At 36.2% G+C, this 17,328-nt stretch overlaps 1 protein-coding gene across 1 annotated transcript in view; it reads right to left on the bottom strand.

The window, feature by feature from the left end:
- The window catches only part of wdr19.L (WD repeat domain 19 L homeolog), a 36,749-nt gene extending 25,842 nt beyond the window's left edge, over window positions 1-10,907 (bottom strand). Inside the window, exons 1-12 of the mRNA XM_018229159.2 lie at window positions 10,801-10,907; window positions 9,738-9,829; window positions 8,147-8,212; window positions 7,855-7,980; window positions 6,066-6,181; window positions 5,550-5,665; window positions 4,782-4,862; window positions 4,350-4,462; window positions 4,000-4,173; window positions 3,592-3,662; window positions 2,803-2,975; window positions 936-1,050 (exon numbers count right to left, since the gene is read on the bottom strand). Of these exons, the coding sequence (XP_018084648.1) occupies window positions 936-1,050; window positions 2,803-2,975; window positions 3,592-3,662; window positions 4,000-4,173; window positions 4,350-4,462; window positions 4,782-4,862; window positions 5,550-5,665; window positions 6,066-6,181; window positions 7,855-7,980; window positions 8,147-8,212; window positions 9,738-9,829; window positions 10,801-10,806 (1,249 nt within the window). The 5' untranslated portion in view covers window positions 10,807-10,907. The remainder of the gene's footprint in view (window positions 1-935; window positions 1,051-2,802; window positions 2,976-3,591; window positions 3,663-3,999; window positions 4,174-4,349; window positions 4,463-4,781; window positions 4,863-5,549; window positions 5,666-6,065; window positions 6,182-7,854; window positions 7,981-8,146; window positions 8,213-9,737; window positions 9,830-10,800) is intronic.
- Window positions 10,908-17,328: the final 6,421 nt, after the last annotated feature.

The following is a 17,328-nucleotide window of genomic DNA, read 5'->3' as shown; positions in this document are numbered from 1 at the left end:
TCATTCCAGTGCAACAACCACTTTAAATTTAAAGAAATAAACTCAAATAAAACAACTGCAGAGAAAATAACATTAAGGGGCAGATTTATCAAGGGTCGAATTTCGAAGTACAAAAAACTTTGAAATTCGACCATCGAATTGAAAAACTTCAAATTCGAATATCGAATTTGAAGTTTTTTCACAGAATTTGGCAATCCTACGATCGAATAAAAATCGTTCGAATCAAACGATTATAAGGATTGTAGCGTACGGTCAAAGGATTTTTATTCGATGTGTAAAGAAAAAGTTTGTACAGGGTCCCCATAGGCTAACATAGCAATTCGGCAGGTATTGAAGTCAAAGTTTTTTTTAAGAGACAGTACTTTGATTATCGAATGGTTAAATATTCAAACGATTTTTACTTCGAATCGAAGTCGAAGTAAATTCGAAGTCGTAGTATCCTATTCGATGGTCGCAGTTTACAAAAAATTACTTTGAATTTCGAATTTTTTTACTTCGAAAATTCCCTCAAATTCACTTCGACCCTTGATAAATCTGCCCTTAAGTCTTTTTCTTACCATACCTATACCAAAGATTATTCATAAAGTACATTTTAAGTTGAACATCCACTTTAAGTTGATGGTTAATAATAAGAGCATATTTTCTATTTCTACTGCCAAATAAAAGAAGGTTCTCGGAATTAAATTCTTAAAAGAAGTTGCCCACTCTTTGCAGTTCACCCTGGAACATCATTATATGCAACAATGTTAAACGATACTGACACATCCAGGCTTTAACTGATGAGCTTTAACAGTGAGCTTAAGATGGGAGAATGAAAAAAAGCTTGTGGGCCACAGTGAGCCAAGCATATTAGCTCTTTGTCCCACCCTCATAAAGGATGTCATTCCTGGGTCAGAGAAAATTACATTATTATGCATCCCTTTAACAGGGCTTACCATTTGGTGTAAGTGCATAGAACCAAGCTCTGTTGTTCATGCCAACAGCTAAATGATATTGCCCAACCGCAACAAAATTGGGTTCCACTTCCACAGAAACTGTTATGGGTAACTCCTACGAAACAAGAGACACAATGGTTTATAATCTGATTCACAGAGAGACATTAAGGGGCAGATTTATCAAGGGTCGAATTTTGAGTTTATGGGAGTTTCTAAAAACTCCCATAAACTCGAAATTCGAAAGAAAAAAAAAAGACCAATTGAAATTATTCAATTAAATTTAATTAAATTTTTTTTAAATTTGGGTGTATAGGATCAACCTGCATAGTCAAATTTGAATTCTTAAAAGGGACAGTAAATGATACATTTTGAAATTTGAATTTTGATTTATTTTTTAAAATTGAATCGAATTTGGACTATTACACTAAAATAAACTCGAAATTCGAATTTTCAATTCAATCCTTGATAAATCTGCCCCTAAAACTAAGCTGTCTGTATTATGCAGCGGTGAAAGTGCCTTTGAAAAACAAAATAATCATTCCAGCAGTTATCTCTAGTTCTTAGATTTATATGAGAAGGTAATGCTGGAAGCTGACTATATGCTAAATAATACGTTTGTTTGGTGATGTTCCCAAATAAGAGGATCTTTGCATTATTTGGCAGCACAGGCTCGTCTGGGACAACAATCAATCAATTGGAAGCCCTGGGAAGACTCATAAGGAGAAAATCCCACATCCACGACACAATTATGTTTACTGGGACAGAATGTAATTGTACTTTGTGTTTATTATTGCAATGACCGCTGCTGCAGCACTGTGTACATAAGTAAAACTAAACAAATAAAAATATACGTGCATAGTACAGCTAGTAAAGCTCTGCTCAAACCCAACTACATATTAGTTGGGGAGGCTGTTGCTTTGCCTGCATACACATATCAATATGCTGCAGACTTATGAATTGGTGGAGTTGGTAGGTAAAGTGGTATTGACTTAGGACTTTCATATTAGGTGCACATTAATTATATGGAGTCAGTATTTTAACTTCATTTTTAAAAAAAAAAAAAAGGCTCAGGAGCCTCTTAAAATTCTTGTTGAAATTAATGTTTTAAAGATACAGAACTAATATAACTCCAGACTGAAAAGAGCTAGGAAATAAATGTCAAGGCTTGGGCCAGACAATGCATACGACAAGCAGAGAATCTGCTGCTCTCCTTGTTAAGAGGCAGGATAGATTTTGGTGTTTAATGCAAAATGTCATGTTTCGGTGCTGAAATACAGCGCGTCTGCCTGCACCATTGTGAAAACGGGTGCAGGCAGTGCAAGAACGGAGAAGCAGTGGGAGAGCAGATTATCAGCTGTGGAGAAACACAAGTTGAGATCTGCAGTCGTCTGGTTACATTGACAACTTTTACTGAATTCACTTTCAATTATTTCTTTCAATGTTGTTATTATTTAAAATACTTAGCATCCACTATTAACTTAAATAATCTTGGGATCTAAAACCATAGGGTGAGTTGAGGCAACTGAAAGCACAGAACATGCACCCGTTTTGTCTCTGTCGTAAATATTTAGAAAACGTATGAAATCTAATTATTTGACCTTGTGTTTATGTCAATGCTGTCTAGCATTTCCATGTAGTAGGCATACTAATATAACATGTCTGTGGACCAGATAATCTAAACATGATGATGCTATACTACATAAAATCCCTCAGATTTAGAAGACCTCATTCAGCCCAGGGCACCCCGATCTGGATGGCAGCATAGGCTACTGTAAATTCATATGTTCTCTGACCTACATTATATATATATATATAAATACAAAGTTTCATTGCTACTGAATTATACACAGGTTAAGGCTTCACATACTCCATCCACATTGTTGGCCACGGTGACCTCAAGCAGAGAGGTGAGATATGCAATTTTAGTACCACAGGTATCCCCAAGAACTGGAAGTTTTGTTAAGAAAACATTGAGGGACCCTCTCTGTGTAGATACAGCTAACAACTGGCCATCATCCGTCCAAGAAAGGGTGTCTAAACCTACAAAAAAAAAACAGTATTACAATTGAGTGAGACGTGAACAGAGTTTATTAAACCCCACAGAGAAAAATAATCTACAGATGTATGTACATAGCAATGCAGTCTAATATTGTATTTATATACGGAACTGCTAGATAACTGGGATGGAGCTGATATCAATACCAAGCCCAGTTCAGACAGTTTCAGTGCGAATTTATCACACAATACAGACACTCGAGTCAAGACACATTTTAATTCCTTGTGATCCTGCAGCTTTTATAACCTGTGATGCATTTCTGCACATATTTACAAAGATTGCCAACAAACATCTGCAGCTTAAATTATTCAAACAGTGTGAAGCAGTGAATAATGGGTGTTAGTACAGGAACAACCTCACTGTAAGTAAAATGCACAACGGAAATTATCTAAATTTAGTTACAGACACAGGTGCTAAATTGCACCATTGCAATTACCCACAGCAACCAAGCAGACTTCTTTTATTCTGTATTTAATCAACACTCAGTAATCTTAAATTGCTACTGGCATCTGCCCTTTAGTGCCAGTGTTGGGTAGAAAACTAATTTATCTTGTAACAAATAATGCAATTATGGCTTTAATATGGACTGGAAAGAATCACCTTTAGTTTCATCATCCAGGTTTATGATGGCATACATTTCTTTAAGTTCAGTCAAGTCATGGATTTTGATGCTACAACAAAATACAGATTATTATTACTATTATATATATATGTATATCATAACATAGTATGTAATGAACAACAGTATTAGCAAGAATAACGAATGATAGTTGGCAAGTCCCTGAAGAGTATTCCTACAAATGTACATGTATGTATGTATAACGTTATTTGTAAAGCGCTGTTAAGGAGCCGCAGCGATGTATAGTGCATAAAAGTACAATCTATATATTGTAAGTATATAAAAGTATACACAGGGAAGACAAATCCCATAATAAATGTATACAGAATCAAATCAGGACAATGCATGCACATAACCAACTCTGTAGGAAGCCGTTTTGTTTTACTTACACATTGTCCCCACAGGAAGCTGCTTTGCCCAATGACTGTGAAATGGCAATGCTTGTTAGGCTGTCCTTGTGGTTATGGGCCTGGAATAACTCTTGGCCAATTTCACGCATGTGTGTGGAGATCACAACAAAGAATCCATGAGAGAAGCCAATCATGATATATCCGTCCCCGTACCTGTGTACAATTGCAAAAAAAAAAAAAACATTTGCAAATGTGCTTGTATGAAAGATCTGAGATATGATAGGGTAAGGAATTTTCCGTATTGAAAACTCAATATAAAAAAATAGGGAAAGGTAAATAGGTAAAGAATAAAGCAGGGTACTTGCCTGTTACTTCCCATCCCCTCTTACCATTTGTGGGACACAATAGTGCCATAGCGAGGCTGGAAAGCCAGTTCTATAGGGTTATCTGGATCATTCAGGTTGAAGAGAAACAAGGTTTTCCTCCCTACAACAACACTTACCTAAAATGCAATTATTACCATAAATATGTGCATAAAACAGCATAAAAACACATTCTCTTGGTCAGAAAAATGTTCATTATTAATTGAGATACAAACAAAAAATATCACTCTTATCGTTCAAAAACCCAAAATAAATAAAGATAAATTGCTTAGATTATGTCATCTACAGTATACTAAAATTTAATTTAAAAGTGACTATTCATTTTAATTTATGGTCTAGATTACTGATGACGTTTGTTAAAAATAAAAGTTCTTAGTAGAATATGTTAATCTGTACAATATAGTTTATTCTAAACCTGGTTACATAGAAACAACTTACTGTGCTTTCGCCTGCTGATGCTCGCTCATCAGTCTTCATAACTGAAAACTGGATATCACTGGGATCCATCCTCACGGAGGTCTGCACGGTAAAATGGGTTTAATTCAATGAAATTATTATATATGAATACAGTGTTTGTTAAGTAAAATATAACATAAGTATTCACTAAGTGGGTCAGTTGATAATTGTGATTTGAAAGTAAGTATTTTTGGATTTAAACATGGCACTGGACTTCAGGATTTCAACTACAATATAACCCTAAATGCCATATAACACTTATGGGCGCAAAACCCAAATATGTCCTGCTAGCAGAGCACACCTACCATACAACAGACCAGTAGAAAATAAGTTAGTCACTGATGAAAATGAGAAACAGAATTCTATTCAGGTATTCCAAACTAGCTTTGAATCATGCATAATACAAACATTTATATTTAAAATAAAGTTGAAATCACTGGGGATGACAAAGGCTTCTTCAAAGGTCCCAGGACTCTGCATGCATAGTAGTGTGTTTAGTGTATTTGTTTGGCTTTTCACTCTACTGCACATGTACACGCGATGAGAAGGAAGAAGAAAGATTGCTCAGTGGTGCTGGATCAGAAGTACCCAGTGCCAGTGCAATTTTCTCCTAACAGGAGCACAGGTCTAGGGTATTGAGTAAATAACTAAAAGCACTGGGGAGTATCTAATATTTGGCAACCCCAAGTGATTTCATCTTTTTTCACCTCATTCAGCAGGGTAAAGCACATGGATCATAATCAGGCTTACCTGTCGAATTGTGTCTCCCTCCTGGTTGCTTACAGTTATCATTTTGTCCTCACTGCCAAGTGCTAGCAAATTTTGTGAGCTCCAGCACCCGCATGTGACCCGCTTTGTGTGCTTACCTGTCAGAAAACAAATGAAAGATGAGGGTTTCAGGATACTACTTCTTCCCAAGAACAAGTACATAATACAGTACATTAAAGGGCTGCCTCAAAATTGCATCTATGCCTGATTTTTTAGGAGCAGGCCACTCTTGGAATCCTTGCGCTACTAACTACTTTCAGAGGTGGCAGTAGCTCCAAGGTTTTCTTGTGTCAATAGTAGAAAAGCACACAACTCACAAGAGGGAACATGATGGTCCAAGCAGCGCTGAGTCCATCCTTGCACAAAGTGAAAGGAGCGCTTGAAGAACCTTTAATAATTTGATTTTTTTTTGCAACTGTAAATATGCCCTAATATCTTCATTTGCCCTAAAAATGTTTAATTTCACTAAAAAAAAAAAAAAAAATCGAAGTAGCTTACCAAGCACAGGCACTTTGCGAGAGGTTTGGAGGTTATAAATCAACAAACTTCCTTTGGATGTCCCAACAGCTAGCAATGACCCAGCCTTTGACCACAGTAAGAAAGACATCTGATCTCTGCAGTGTGAAAAGAACCATTATTGTTTGTTTGTTTTTTACTTCAATCGTAGAGATTAAAGTAAAGCAATCTTAATTATTAAATATGAAAATATTAAAAATATTGTATGGTCAAAAACATAATAGAATTACCATCTCAATGTCAATCAAAATAAAATGACTAAGGGGCAGATTTATTAAGGGTTGAATTGAAAATTTGTATTCTAGAATTTTTTCTTATGGTCAAAACTCTTACATTTGAATTGTGAATTATCCAAACTCGATTCAAGTTTTTTATTTGGATTCGAATTTCGAGTTTAATCATACTCTGGCACTTTAAGAAATCAAATTTGACTATTCGCCACCTAAAACCAGTCGAGTTCATGTATGGGGCAGGTCCAGGGACCAATGTGGACATGTTAGTAGCCTTCCTGACATTCGATTTTTAATAGGAGGAAAAACTAGAATCGAGTTTAGTCGAATTCAATTAGTGTTTTCGATATTCTATTTTTTTCATAAATAACCCCCAAGTCGAATTCCGAGTATATTTGAATTTAATAGATTTTTAAAAAAACTTTCATGAATTCGAAATTCAACCTTTTATAAATGTGCCTCTAAATGTACATGCAGCACCTTTTTATCACCAGTTCAGCTGAAACAGAACTTACATACCCTCTCTACATTATGGTTTGCATTGACCTACTTGAATCAAGTTTCTCTAGTCTTCAGTGACACTTCTTATTTTTTAAATCATGGGATATGGAAACAGCAGAATACCTGCTAATCAGTGCTTTATTGTGCGACCACACGACATTCTTATTTTTTAACTACTCCAGAATCCCTATGAACTTTATACCTAAAATGTCCTTCTTGTTCTTTATCAGTGACCCACAGAGAGGTTTGATTGCTTTGTAGTGCCATACAAAACTCTCAGAATTGTTGTGGGTTGCTTTCAGCTGAGGCCAAAAGGGAGAGCTGTGAGTTTATGTGAAGCCCTGATCATAATCTAATTCAGAAACCTGTAGTATTATACATGTACATTTTTATATATACATATACACAACTAATTGGTCTCAGATATCAAAATAAAGCAATTTATGTAACAGGTCATGTCTATATATATATGAATCCTTTCCAAATGCATTTCTTGGGGTTTCATATATGTTTAAGTGTTCAGAGTTTGGGCAGGGTAAAAATATAAGTGGCTATATAAGAAGCTGTGCTCCACCATGCTCTAACTTCTTCAGGATAAACCCTTAATACTTCTTTCAGATACCACCGTAAAGTATGTGCATTTACATTAACATAAAAATCTCAAATATCTAAGTCGAAAATAAGTACTTCTCTCCCCTACGTGAACTCTTTCATCCATTGAATTGGTACTCATGATGAGATGTTTGTATAGAAGTGTGTTTTAATGGAAGCGAGTGCCTTGCGGGAGTTTACAAGAGGAAAATGACTTTTACTTTGTGGTCTAAAATTATTCAAATTATTTTTGTCTATAGTCTAATTTTGTGTTATCTAGTTAACTTTGTCAAATTACGTCAGTCTATCAGTGGCCAGCCACCTTTTTTTACCTACACATCTTAGTACAGTTAATACTATAACTAGCAAACTGGCCTGGTTTTGTTAGCCTAAATTTTTTAAAACATCACAGAATAAAACAGAGAAAAGATCTATAAATATCGCCTTACCTCATACCGCTGTCTAATTGGCTGGTTTTGCAAGTATTGGGATCCCACATGTAAATGGAGCTAGATTTATCAGCAACCATAGCCAGCGCATTTCCATCTTTATCCCAGTCCAAAGCAAAGCACACTCTACAAAAAACATTAATATATTTAATATTATTTATTACCGTTATGCAGCACTAAGATAAACATTCATAAAAGAAACTAACATCTACACAACTGACAATTTTAACAAACTATATTTCATTATATATTAAAATAATATACACACAGTGACAATATTAATGAAACTCACCCAGGTAAATTAATTTCATCTTTCTTTTGTCCATGGCGATCATATATTTTAACAGTATGGTCAACACTAGAAGAAAATAGAATAGGCATCTTTTCCAAAATATCAAAATGCTATTTACTTTAACCCCAAATAAATACCCAGTGCTGTGTGGAGGTACAGTAGGACAAACCAACAAAAAGTGGGCCCAGTTCCACCAGATACAAACGAAAACAGAGAAAGTCTGCATATTTTTAAAATTGTATAATTACTTATTTTAATTGGAATGGAGATTATTGGAATGTTAACAGATTTTAAATCAGATTCTTTAGATTCAGATGAAACAATATTGTAACTTTCATCCTTCTGTTAGTATATAAAACTGTTCCCTGTTCACCAACAAGCAAAATCAGGCTGAACAATATCTAATCTGTGTGGTTGCAAGTCCATCATTCAGCCAGTTTGTAGCCAGTTTAACAAATATGAGAAGTCAAAAGGGTCATAGTAACAGTCTTTGGGCTTACAATTGTGTAACCCTGTCTTTTTGAACCCCTATCACAATTTCTAGTAGATCACATTGCCCAAATAATTCAAGTCAGATGTAACCATATAAAGTATATACACTTCTCAAAAGGTTACACTACCGAAAAGGGTACAGGCCCCACCCCTGCTGAAATACTCATCTTGGCTTCCTATTACACAAAGAATAACTTATAAACTCCTTCATAACCTTCAAAGCCCTTCACTCCTCTGCACCTTACTAAATCTCATCTTGTTTCTCTATATGTTCCTGGCCTAAACCTCCGCTGCTCTCAAAGCAACCGATTGGTTGTACCCCCCACTACTACTGCTGTTTCCCGCGTCAAACCTTTCTCTCTTGCTGCTCCTTATATTTGGATGCCATTCCTGAATCTCTCCTGAGAGAATACCCCTTCAATGTCTAAACTAAACTCAAAGACTACCTCTGGGAGCACCTGGATAACACTTAAACTTGCACTTATATGACAGTGTCACCCACTGTAACCTACAGCACTTTAATACCTCTCTGAATTGTGTCTGTAAATGACCCGCCCATTTAGACTGTAAGCCCTTTGGGGTAGGGTCCTCCATCCTTTTGTTTGCTTGACACTGAGCACTTAATCTGTATTGTAATTATATTTTATATGTATGTGAATTGTATTTCTAATAACGCACTTATTGTTACTTTTTATTCCAATGACCCCTTGTTTGTTACTACTAATTTATTGTTTTGCTGTACAGTGCTTTGCCCTCAAGGAGCGCTATACAAATAAATATACATAAATAAATAAACATACATAAGCTGACCAAGTTGGGTTTGTTTGTATTGAAAATGTTGGGGGGAAAGATGTAAAAAGAATGGGATATGTATAAACATACCTCTCTTTTTCAACATAATTAAATAAGAACATTGTAGTGTAAATACTTTTGTAGAGAGTTCTGTAAATATTTAGTAACTGTTCATCTTTACCACATATTCAGCCTGCAACCTCACATGAAAGAGGAGCCTGTTCATAGTTATTAGATGGGCAGCCCTAAAGATGCCCTGCCTATTCAGCAACAATATGAATGAACATGAATATGAATATTTACCTACCCTGTAACTGCAATGTAGTTTCCTAAATTCCTCTGCCAGGCATAATGGATTGGATATCCCAGCAAGCTCTTTTCCGTTAACGAAAATACACGCTAGAAACAGAAAAAGACCAAGTAATGAAAAAAATGTTATCAGATATACCTAGTTTGGTTGTACCTAACTTTGCTTAGCTTTCTGATCACATTAGTTCAGTTATAAGCTCTGAAACCTATGGCACATTAGACATTTTGGAAGAAATGTGGATGTATCTCTTTCCCTGCCTGCAGCTCACCAGAAACCCACAACTACAGGTGGACAAAGGTGTTGTCAAGTTGGTTATTAAACAAAAATGAACATTCCCTGCATGACATCTGCAGATGCAGAACAGTACTTTGACCGTAACAGTTTTCATTGAAAGAACCATGGCAGTCCTAATCTCTAGTCTGAAGAAGGCAGTGATTATAACAGATGGTGATAGGACGGCAGCTCCTTCAGAGACAGGACACAAACACAATATTAAACTACATTAACCTCGTTCAAGCTCAAAGGGGATCTGCAAACCTATTATCCATAAAGCTCCCAATTACGGAAAGCATCTCCCATGAAGTCTTTTTTAAGCAAATAATTCTAATTTTTTAAAAAAGACTTTTCCTTCTTCTCTGTGATCATAAAACAGTACATTGTACTTGATCCTAACTGACCTACTTGAGCCATATTGGTGGCAACACGATCCTATTGGGGTTATTTCATGTTTAAATGTTACAATCTCCTCCATGTTTGTTAATCAAGTGCTACATTGTCTCAGAAGTCAGTCAGACAGACACTGCTGTCCCTGGAAGATAACAGACTGGGCATCCCTTCATTACTCATATACCGTAATTACTGTATTATATTGCAAGCAGGGAGCAGGACCCCAGATCTGTAAGGTGGGCACTGCTAGTTATTAAAGGAAGTTATTGTCAGTCTTCACAAATACAAGCCTGGCTGTGCCTTAAAGAGCGGAGCTCCGTTCTCATACAGAATACGCATATTAACCCTCACCCACAACTAACAGCGTATACCCCAAATCCCCGGCCTCTTTTACCTTCATCCTCTCGCCTCCCGTCAACTCTTTATGCGCATGCGCGTCTCCAAAGCAACCCTTTGCGCTAACTGGCGCGTAGCGTCACATAATTCCATGACAACGGTGCAGCCAATCACTATACGTGTATGTAGGAACGCGCGACGCTCCCCTTTGACGTAATTTCTCACGGAATACTGGAAGACCATGTTTCTTAAGGGCATTTTCTATTTATGTCGCTTTGCCCTTATATCCAGGAAGAGATTTATGTTCTTATATTCATTATGTTCGAACAGTCTAGCTGAAAGCCTGACAATATGGTTTGATGTATTTAAAATTAGGGTGGCGTGGAAATATCTCTTCTTCTGTATAGATATTCTCTGCTGGTTGATAACCTTTCATCCTTCCTGGGAATTGTAATTACCTGCTGAAACCTCTGTAATCACTACAGACATTTGTGTTGACCTTCAATTAAAGGGGAACTCCACAAAAACATAACTTAAGCTTTTTGAAAAGTAAACATAATTTCAAGCCTCTTTGCAATATACATCAATTAAAAAATATGCAGACTTTTCATGATTTTTAATGGTTTCTGACAGTTCCCTAAGCCTAGCCGCCTGCTGATCTGACTACTTTGCTGAGCTGACTGACTACTGTTACTTTGTATCAGCAGTCATCTGTCCTCAGCCTGCATCCTCCAAACCCCCAATTCCCTGCACACGTGATTTCAATAAGGAAAGGAACAAAGCAATGCATTGTGGGTTATGTAGTTCCTGCATGCGGTCTGTAAGATGTGGAGAAGTTGTTACAATTTGTAACATCAGTGTTTAGTCCCTCCTTCCCTGCCAGAATTTCAAATGATGCAGAAAGAGAAGAACTGTTAAGCAGCTGGATTTCAGCATAGAAAATGGCATTTATTCATACTTTTTGAAGAAACAGGTAACGGTAATGTGTATATTAGGGGTTTCTGTGTTGTGTAGGCCTCTTTATCAAATTTTAGTTTGGAAGCCGGAGTTCCCCTTTAATATAAGATGGGCTAGGCTGAGAATCAATCTTGATAAAGACGGTCCAAATGTCGATCTGAAACAAAATAAAGACTTTTTCCAATTACTTTCTATTTTCTATGATACCATTTTTCTAATTGATACATTTAGTTGATGCATTTCTTTGTCCCTGCTGATCAGAGTCCCTGGGCTTCATTAAAGGCAGCAGTTAGAATTGATACAATAGTTACACCAGAGATGCTGCTGAAAAATGTATCAACGAAATGTTGCAAAATTGTAACAGTTCAGAGTCTGCACCTGAATTACTGAGCTGCCAGGGACATTCAACTTACAAAACTGTAAAAAATCAAAAATGGAAGCTAATTGAAAAAAGTCTAATACCCATGTGAACAGTGAACAGCCTCTCTGGCATTTACCAGAATATTGAGATCACCGGCAAATGTATTCACATACCTTACCTGCTAGTGGGCATGCCTCTTGCTCACATACTAATAATGCTAAAATATTTTTGTCTGATTTACATCTTCAAATAACATGTTTCTTGATCACATGTAAGATGATGTATTGGGGCCATTAATGACATCTGATGAGCGAGGAGCAATGTTTTTCGGCAGGCATGGATTCACAGTAAAATTTTGCTGCAAAAAATGCCAAAGAAATATGCTCCAGAAAAAAAGGCCTATTGTCTTAAATACAGTTTGCTTAAAAAAATGCTGTAGTATATTTTGTACAAAAAGTCAAGAAAAACTTCTCATGGACTTCAGTGAATTGTGTGGGAAAGGAAAAGCCTAGTAAAAAAACACCCATTGACGTCAGTATATTTTGCATGGAAAAAACACAGCAAAAAATACTTATTGACCGTGTTTATAGTAGGAAGTAGTTTTCTGTTAGACATCTGCTCACTCCAGGCTTTGTACATTACATTTTTGGATATAACTATATTGGAAATATTTTTTATTTTGCACAGCCTATTTACCTAGTTGTTATTTTTACACTGAACAATTCCTTTAAACTATCATTATCCTTTCTAAAAAACAAAACAAAACACAAAAGTTACATGAAATGAATTTTTTTATTATAAATAATATTCTGTAAAACATACATTTATGATTTATATAGAAATATAAAATATGCAAAACAGCAACAGTGTCACATATAAGAGGTGATTTTGTCCTTAATTCTGAATTTGTGAGCACATCAATGAATACGCTGCAAATAGACTGACTGTGTTCAGACTCTTAGAGTCTTATTGATTTTTGGGTCAGTGTACTACAAATACCAGTACACAAAGCAGAGCATATTTGGGCTAATGATATAGAAAACTCTATACTTGGAGCTCTGGTATATCTCGGTGTTGGACAATAGTATAAGCAAGGCACAAAGTAAAACATACATACTAAATATAGGCCTCAATGTAAAGTCAACATTGTACAAAATGGAAACAATATCAAAGATACAAGGTTTTTGCATCATGTGACCTTTTTAACTGTAACAAATAGATTTGGAATCAACAAACTATTTTCACAAAATATGCCAGGCACAAAACCACGTTGTGAAAATATTTACAGGGATGCGTTTCTGCACACACGAATATGATATTGCACAAATCCAACATGAACCTCTTCAATCATTATTTGGTAAATTACTTTTACGGTGCTTTTAAAATATCCAATGACTACTTAGTAATAGTTTCATAGGTCTTAAAGAACTCACGTATTCTGTGTAGTTCCTCAACTTCCTAAAAAAGATCCTAGGGGTTATTTACGGATTCACACGATGCAAGTGCTAGAACACTAAAGTGCATGCCCCATAGTACTCACTCAGGCACCCAGGGCTCCATACAGCACTCCGCTCCAGATTAAAAATATGGTGCATAGAGAAGCGCCCTGCAGTAAGGAAAGAGCCCCATTGCGACCTGTACCTCCTGCCATTCCTTAAAGGGATTCTGTCATGATTTTTATGGTGTAATTTTTATTTCTAAATTACACTGTTTACACTGCAAATAATTCACTCTACAATATAAAATGTCATTTCTAACCCAACAAGTACATTTTTCTTGAAATATTGGTGTGCAGGTGCCATCTCAGGCCATTTTGCCTGGTCATGTGCTTTCAGAAAGAGCCACTTTAGGATAGAACTGCTTTCTGGCAGGCTGTTTCTCCTACTCAATGTAACTGAAGGAGTCGCAGTGGGACATGGATTTTTACTATTGAGTGCTGGTTATCTTGTGTTAGGGATCTGCTATCTGGTTACCTTCACTTTGTTCTGCTGATGAGCTGCTGGGGTAAGGGAGGGAGGTGATAACTCTCCAAATTGCAGTACAGCAGTAAAGAGTGGCTGAAATTTATCAGAACACAAGTCACATGACTGGTGCACCTGGGAAACTGACAATATGTCTAGCCCCATGTCAATTTTTAAATATTAAAAAATCAGTTTGCTCTTTTAGAAAAATGATTTCAGTACAGAATTCTGCTGGAGCAGCACTATTATCTGATACATTTTGAAAAAAACATGTTTTCCCATGACAGTATCCCTTTAACATAGAGGTAGGTAACGCCTACGTGCCCCCACCTCCCCAGTACTACACCGACTAATGCAGTCAGTGCTGTTTTAGTCTGGGAAGTGGTAAGTCACTGTGCCCTGAAATGGACCTGCGGCCATTCCGAAATAGAAAAAAGTGTACAAAGAAAAAAAATAGCCAATTGCTGCCTCGTTGCACAGCATTCTGTTTTGTAAATGCCCCCTGTAGTTTTCCTTTGTGATTTCAGCAAATAAGTAAGCCTACTAACAGGAAAAGTTGCAATAGAGGATGGCTTTATTTTGATACTAGTGTACAAGTATGGGATCCATATCTGGAAATCCGTTATCCAGAAAGCTCCAAATTACGGAAAGGCTGTCTCCCATAGACCCCACTTTATCCAAATAAACGAAATTATTAAAAATGATTTCCTTTTTCTCTATAATAATAAAACAGTACCTTGTACTTGATCCAAACTAAGATATAATTATTCCTTATTGGAAGCAAAACCAGCCTATTGGGTTTATTTAATGTTTTAATTATTTCTAGTAGACTTAAGGTATGAAGATCCAAATTACGGAGAGATCAGTTATCCGGACAACCCCAGGTCCCGAGCACTCTGGATAATGGATCCTATATCTGTACTAGTTTTGCTCACTGAAGTGCCAATCAGTATGTGAAAAAAAATGCAATTGAAGATGATTAAAGAGCAGAAATACATTATCACAAGCTATATTGGAAAGGGCTCTTTAACTCTTGTATAGGTTATTGTTTGTATATAATCTGTATACACCCATTCACTGTACAGCGCTGCTAACTATCTTGGTGCTTTATAAATGTGTTAATAATAATAATAATTCTAATATTAATAACAATTATAATACAAAGCAGTGTTCCTTAAACTGTGAGGCCAGCCTCACTTATGAGCTTTTTTTTGTAATTCTGTTGGTCTGAATCAACTTTTTGCCCACTCTTGGTTTACAAATGTAAACTAAAATGGTGAATTTTCTATTACAAAACACAGTATTCCAGTTTATCGTTACCTGTAATTTCAGTAGCAATGTTTCAAATGAGACCTGGTTATTGACTATTAGGGGCATATTTATCAAGGGTCGTATTTTGAATTCAAAAAGACCAACCAAAATTAAGTCTAAGTTTTTTTTTTTGGTCGAATAGGTCCGTATTCGGACGAATTAGAATCGTACAAAACGAAGGAAAGCTCATTCTATCGAATTCGATTCTAAGTTTTTCAAAACTTGGAGGTCCCTTATAGGCTAAAACAGCGATTCAGCGGGTTTTAGTTGGCGAATGGTCAAAGTCAAATTTTTAAAGAGACAGTATGGGGCAGATTTTCTAAGGTTTAAGTGAATTTTCGAAGTACAGAAAGTTTGAATTCCGAAGTAATTTTTTGGATACTTCGACCATCGAATAGGATACTACGACTTCAAATTTACTGTATAATTTTATTAAGAACAAAAGAACTACTGAAGGTAAGGATAATTGTAAAATTTAGAATAACACTGGATATACTCTCTGCATACGTGGTATTATGAGAATTAGGTGGTGCTCAGTATAAAACCACAGAATAAAAATGTACTTTCCAAAAATATATAAAAGTGCTATGAAATATATTTGAGGGTTCCAACAAAGCTACTGTATTTGCTGAATGATTTTTATTTTTCCCTCTTTAGGAATGTTGTAATCAGTAATAATATGCATCACATACAATGCATCCCATCTCTATAAGCCCGGCCATGGCCGCCACATACAATGTTTTAGCTGCTGGCGCGTAGCCTGACCTGCAGGGGCGTAACTTCATGGGCCTGGGCACCTACTCGGGAAAAAAAATTCCAGTCCCACACTGTGGTCCCACGCCTTGTACTCCCGTTGCAGTTGACTGTCGCCCCCCCCAAAAAAATTGTAGGTGGCTACAGAGAAAGCAGACCCCCGATGATCCCCTGTGGTGGTGGGGTCTGCTTCCTAAACAGTAAGGACACTGGTGACCTGCCCGTCCTTATGACCACACTACAAACTTTCTAATGATTATTCACTTTCATCTTTCCTTGACTTTTTTGACTTTCTGATCTATTGGGTTCATTTATCCCACTGCTCAACATTCACATTTTCCACTATGCTTCAGATTTCTGAACAATCTAAACCTAACCAACATACCTGTCACTTGCTCTAACAATACATTATGTAGCTGATAACATGTGAAGATACTTACACTGTATATTTATGTCCCGTGTATGCTTTTAGATGATATTCTCAACATTTGGGGGCTTATTTATCAAAATCGGAAAATATCTCATTTTCTGAAAGCTACTCCGACCAAATCCACACAGGGTTCTCCCTTATTAATCAATACATTTTCCCCGAAATTAATTGTTCAGGAAAAAAAACTCGATAAAATCGTGAAAATCTCTGCAGGTCTGTGTTTGAGTACTGTTTTATTCGGCTTTTTACACTGTTCAGGTTTAAAGGGGTAGTTCACCTTCAAACAACTAGTTGTTTTCAGATAGATCACCAGAAATAATGTATTTTTCCAATTACTTTCTATTCTAATATTAAAGTGTAAAGTGTAATTTTTCACCTTCTAAAGTTGCTTTGGGAAGGGGGGGGGGGTCTCTGGAGACTGTTCTAAATTGATAAATTTAGTTGATACATTTCTTATCTTTGTTCCTGCTGAGCAGAATCCCTTAGTTTCATTAAAGGCAGCTGTTAGAATTGATACAATAGTTATTAATACTCCAGAGATGCTGCTGAGAAATGGATCAACTCAATGTTGCACAATTGTAACAGTTCAGAATCTGCACCTGAATTACTGAGCTGTCAGACCCAAACTCCAGAGACAGGAACATTCAACTTTAAACTTAGATTTTGGAAAAACCGTAAAAAATAAATAATGAAAAGTAATTGAAAAAAAGTCTTTATTTCTGGGGAACAATCTGAAAACAACTGAATTGAAAAAAAGTGTTTGGAAGGTGAACAACTCCTTTAATAAATCCAGAAAAATGTGAGGGTTTTTTC

Source organism: Xenopus laevis, chromosome 1L (genome assembly GCF_017654675.1).
Source record: "Xenopus laevis strain J_2021 chromosome 1L, Xenopus_laevis_v10.1, whole genome shotgun sequence".
NCBI lineage: Eukaryota > Metazoa > Chordata > Amphibia > Anura > Pipidae > Xenopus > Xenopus laevis.
Note: the sequence above shows the minus strand (reverse complement) of the source record. Positions and strands in the feature narration are given on the sequence as shown.